At 35.6% G+C, this 5465-nt stretch overlaps 1 protein-coding gene and 1 long non-coding RNA gene across 3 annotated transcripts; one reads left to right on the forward strand and one right to left on the reverse strand.

Annotated features, from left to right (window-relative positions):
* On the forward strand, positions 1606–3788 carry LOC110268753. The gene is made up of 2 exons (XR_002357175.1): positions 1606–1946; positions 3680–3788. It is a non-coding gene; the product is annotated as an uncharacterized LOC110268753 (long non-coding RNA).
* LOC107628219 lies at positions 3682–4928 on the reverse strand. 2 transcript variants are annotated; one of them, XM_016330991.2, is made up of 4 exons: positions 4712–4928; positions 4403–4641; positions 4274–4337; positions 3682–3742 (listed from the first exon to the last, which is right to left on the reverse strand). In XM_016330991.2, the coding sequence occupies exons 1-4, from the start codon at positions 4755–4757 to the stop codon at positions 3720–3722; spliced, it is 372 nt and encodes a 123-aa protein (XP_016186477.2). In that variant the 5' UTR covers positions 4758–4928; the 3' UTR covers positions 3682–3719. The 2 variants fall into 2 exon arrangements, with proteins under 2 accessions (XP_016186477.2, XP_020971270.1); XM_021115611.1 differs by having other exon boundaries at positions 3686–3754; positions 4712–4927.

The following is a 5465-nucleotide window of genomic DNA, read 5'->3' on the forward strand; positions in this document are numbered from 1 at the left end:
GCCAAGCTAGGATTCCCGCATCTCATTTACCGCCTCTCTGACGCTGCGAGAGTGAAAGTGGAGAATGATTGTTAGTAACAAGAATTTTGAGGGAGATTCTTGCTGCCGGGGTGGCGCTAAACTTGGAAATATGAAGTTTGGCACCAGAATTGAAGCATGCCTTGGTGACTTTCGCTAGAAGGGTGGCGCCAAACCTGGAAATCTGGAGTTTGGCGCCACATATACTTCATTGGGAGAATTTCATATGGAGTGGGTGGTGCCAAACTTGGCTTTCCTCAAGTTTGCCATTCCAAATTCAAACAAAAAAAATTTGGTTGTGCGCCAAATGCCGCATCACTGGCATTTGGCATCGTGGGTGTTTCACACAACAATTTTGGTTCGGGCAGGTCGACGCCAAATGCCGCATCACTGGCATTTAGCGCTAGGTTCGTGAAAACGGGAAATTTGAATTTTGAATTTAGCGCTGGCATTTGAATTTTGAATTTTGGCTAGGGAATTTGAATTTTGAGCGAGAATCACCCGTGATTCTCTTTCTTTTTGTTAGTCCCTAACAGTTTTCCTTTCCCATATTTCCCATCAAATTAGTTTTATCTTCCCCATATCTTCCCCCTATTCAAATCCCTACTTCAATCCCCTTTTCCCAAATCCCCTCCTTTCCCATAAACCACCAACCCTCCCCCTTTTTAATAGAACCCCCTCTTTTTAACCCTTCCTATTGTTCCATTCCCATTCATTTTTTATTTTTTCAGTTCCTTATATCTCCATCTTCTTACCCCCTCTAACACAACAATAACCATCAAGATTCTAGAATCATTAAGGAGTCCATACATGTTACTTTCTATGATTCTAACTTGGTTCGAAGTATTTTGGAAGACTGTGATGCAGAAAATTAAATGGAAAGTAACAAAAATGAAGTCCAAAATTAAGAAAAGAATAATTCTGGGCAACCTGATCCTGAACCTGTTGCTGCAGATAATTCTGCAAGAGATAATTCTATTTTATCTCTTGAAACTGGTGAAATCCATGGGAATACTAGTTCTATTGATTCCAGCTTAACCGGATCTATTCCTAAATCTTTAAGACCCCGTTAATGGAGATTCTGAAAAATTATCCACAAGAATTTTTCATTGGGGATGTCTTTCAAGGTGTCACAACTCGATCCTCCTCTAGAAAGGCAATTGAAGAAACAAATTTGGCCTTTCTATCACAAATAGAGCCTCTGAATATTGAAGAAGCACTTGATGACCCTTCGTGGGTAAAGGCTATGGAGGAAGAACTTCAACAATTTGAAAAGGATCAAGTTTGGACACTTGTTCCTAATCCCATTGGAAAGAAAGTGACTGGCACCAAGGGATTTTAAGAACAAATTAGATGAAGATGGAGACATTTCTAGAAACAAAGCAAGATTAGTGGCGCAAGAATATGATCAAGAAAAAAGGATAAATTTTGATGAATCCTTTGCTCCTGTGGCTCAAATGGAAGCTATTAGGCTTCTTCTAGCATATGCTGCCCATTATGGCTTTAAATTATGTGAAATGTGAATTTTTAAACATGGTGAATGATAGAGAAGTGTATCTGGCACAACTATTGAGTTTTGAAAATAAAGGCAGTTTCAAAAACAGCACCAGAAAAACTAGCAGTACTATGTAAAAAATAGGACCAGCAACATTGCAATAACAAAATTTTACAAGTTACAATGGTGGACACAGTAAGACAATTGATGATCAACAAAGAAACCAAAAAAAGTTAATGTCCAATTGTCAGCATAACAAACCCAATGTTAAAAAAGATACCCCATCAAAAGCAACATTTTAAATGATTGAATCTGTCGACAAGAAATTGTCAGATAAAAAGCCAATTATCAGAAAGATGCCACATCAAAATAGAACTAGTTCTAGTATTCAATCAATGTACATATGCACCATCAAAGTCACTGATGATTCCTTGTCTGTGAACAAAAATGCTTAGATATTCAATACATAAATTTCTTCATAAACCTTGGATCAAATAACAGCTAATCTATCTGTATGAATTAATGTACCAACATTCTGTAGCAATATTAATTACCTGTATGAGATTCATGGCTTTTTTACCTAAATGCGCATGTAAAATGTTTTAATTCCCAAAATGCGCATGATTTGAAATTTTTCTGAAAATACGCACTTCCATTTTTTGGCCGGCGTCTGCGAAATGGAATTCAACTCCATTTCACTCTAGGTGCCCACGAAATGGGCAAACCATATCAGGTTTAGCTCCCACGAAATGGGTTGTCCATTTCCTTGGTGGCAGCAGCAAATTAGGAGGAACAACTCAGGAGCGCCAGGCGCGAAATGAGAACACTGCGGAAGTGAGTTGGACACTCCATTGATAACAAACTTATTCTGCTTTTCAAATTTGTTTCGGTGCATCAATTTTCAGTTTTTCTCAATGCTTATCTATTCTCTTTTTCCACTTGTTATATGCTCTATTTCAATCCTTTTTTTTTGACATATATATATTTGCTTTTATAATTTTATTATTATTTTTTTGTTCATATGAATTCTTTTTTTTTTCTATCTTTTACTATATTGTATTTATGTTGTGTATGAAATTTTTTTTATTTTGTTATTTATTTTATTTAGTTTTTATTGTATTTTTTTGTTCATATGATATATGTTATTGGTTTTATGAAATTTTTATTATTTTTTATCTATATGATTTTTTTCTATTCTTTGATGTACTCTATCTTTGTTTTGTATTAATTTTTTTATTTTTTATTCTGACTTTGTAAAATTTGTAATTGTAATTATTATATACTAAGTTTATTATAAAAATTTTGTATAATATAAATTATGATCCTATAAAAAAAGGATAAAATAAATAAAAAATTAATTATAAGTAACAATATAGCCATTAATAATGAAAATTTATAGTCCAAAATAATACTAAATTAAAGAGTACGGGATAATATTAGAAAAATTATAAAATATTTTTTTGTTTAACATTATAAAATTTATAGTACTCTCTTTTATATTTTTTTATTGTATTTATTTATTTATATAATAAATATTTTTATATTATTTTTGTTAGGTTCTGTTTTTGCATGTATATAAAAAAAATAATTTAAATTGATGTCTCTTTTAGTAATTTTTCATCTAAAAGTGATTTTGAGTAGTATAATCCAAACAACATTTATTTTGCTATAATCAATTTTGATATAAATATTGTCAAACATAAATCACGTTATCTCAAACTTACTTTTTATCAAAATCAATTTTGTAAAATCAATTTTATGCAAACTCACGTTTGCCACACACGAAGCTAGATTAGTCAAAGTTTTGCTAATAAATAAAAGGAGGGGAAAATCCACAACTGACGTAACTTTAGTACTGAAACTAGGGGAGCAGTGAGAGAGCTAAATGGAATTGGGCAACTCACTTCCGCAGTACCCCATTTCGCGCCTGGTGCCCATGAGTTGTTCCTCCCAATTCGCTGCTGCCACCAAGGAATTGGGCAACTCATTTCGTGGGAGCTAAACCTGATATGGTTTGCCCATTTCGTGGGCACCTAGGATGAAATGGAGTTGAATTCCATTTCGCAGACGCCGACCAAGAAATGAAAGTGCGTATTTTCAGAAAAATTTCAAACCATGCGCATTTTGGGAATTAAAACATTTTACATGCGCATTTAGGTAAAAAAGCCTGAGATTCATCATGTTAGCAGAAAGGACACTAATAACATCAAAATCGTGTGACTGCAAACACCTAAAGAGGAGCCTCTGCAGAAAGAAAAATGAGTCAGTTTAAAAAAAAAATATTCATGATCATGCATGCACATTGCATAACTAAAGATCACCTGATTAGTAATGACAATGCAATAAGAATAAAAATAGTCATTTACACCCACATTTAGATCCTTCTACAACTCACACCTGATTAGTAATGCTACAAAGAGATCACAGAAAGAAGTTCTAGGGTCCTTTAGTTTTTAGATGAATTCCTGGTTTATATGATTAAGGAGAATTTAAGTTGGTTATCAAATTTTCATGTAAAACACCCAAAGCAAATAAAACATAACCAAAAAAACATCAGAGAGGAATATAGCTTGAAGCTAGAAATTGAAAGCAACCGCTATATTCAAGGAATGCGTATGAACCAAGACATAAATTAAATATTTTAATGTGAAATGTGTTCTTTTCACTAATTTTTCCTTAAGATACTAAACTAATTGAAAACCTAAAATTAGAACCCAAAATCCCCCAAAAATTCACAGAAACAATTGAAAATTGATATACCCTTCTCTATTTCAATTAGCCATTGTAGTTCATCATCACTATCAAAACCATTCCCACCTTCGAACTGAAAAGTGAGAGCGAGTTATAGAATGAGCGAGAAAGAGAGGATACAAAACAGAGAATGCTTACCTGGTGACAGAGGATACAACGATAGTGATGGGCGGCGACGGTGAAGAAGAGATGAGCGGCGACGCAACGGCTTGGCGACAGAGCACGACGGTGGCGAGACATCCCTTCAAGCTCCTTGGCGGCAGCACAACAGCCCGACGGTGGCAGAACAGCGATGGCAACAAGCCCTAGCAGTGGCGGTGGAGCTGCAGTCGCGACGGAGCACCCCCTTCTTCTCTCCTCCATCACGTTTTCTCTCTTCCTCGAGCTCTCTCTCTCTCTCTCTCTCTCTCTCTCTCTCTCTCTCTCTCTCTCTCTCTCTCTCTCTCTCTCTGGCGCTCGACAACGACGGCGGCGGAGCCCTAGCCGGCATCATCCTCTCCTTTCTTCCCTCTCTTCTCTTCTCTTCATCTTTCCGTTCTCCCCCTTTCCGATTTCTTCCTTGTTTCGCGTGTGTGTTGAGTGAGGATGAGGGTGTGTGTTGCGTGAGTGAGGGTGAGGGCAAATTTTTGCTAAGTGTTTATTTGGTTTGTTTTATATTTGGAGACACTTTTAAAGCACACCCAAAACATAATAAATATGTTACTCTTTAAAAGCGTTCTCTTTGGTGAGAAAAGTGTCTCCATAGATATTAAGCAAAGGCTATGCTTTAGAATTGATTCTTTTAATATCTAAGGAGATACTTTTCAAGTGATGCCACACTTGTGTTTCCTATTCTCCTAAAAAAATACCGAGAAAAGCGTAGTCTATTCATAGAATAGACTACGCTTTTCAAATGTAGCTTAAAAAAAGTGGGGCTGAATGGGTATTTTTTTTTTGTAGTGAATGTTGTGGTGGAGACTGGATGTAGGTTGCATTGCACAAGGCAACTGAACTAGGATATATGACTGTGTCACCTTCTTTCTTTTAGCTCTGATTCTGTTTTTTTGGTTTTATGAGACAATGAAATTGTCTCCTGCATAATCTACTGCACAGACTAAACAAAGGCCAAACTACAATTTTTGGTTTAAGGCTTTATTAATGAAAGTTAAAGAAGGTCATAGATTCAACCCTCTTTCTCTAGGCCATCAAGAACCTTCCTAAA

Source organism: Arachis ipaensis, chromosome B02 (assembly GCF_000816755.2).
Source record: "Arachis ipaensis cultivar K30076 chromosome B02, Araip1.1, whole genome shotgun sequence".
Classification (NCBI taxonomy): domain Eukaryota; kingdom Viridiplantae; phylum Streptophyta; class Magnoliopsida; order Fabales; family Fabaceae; genus Arachis; species Arachis ipaensis.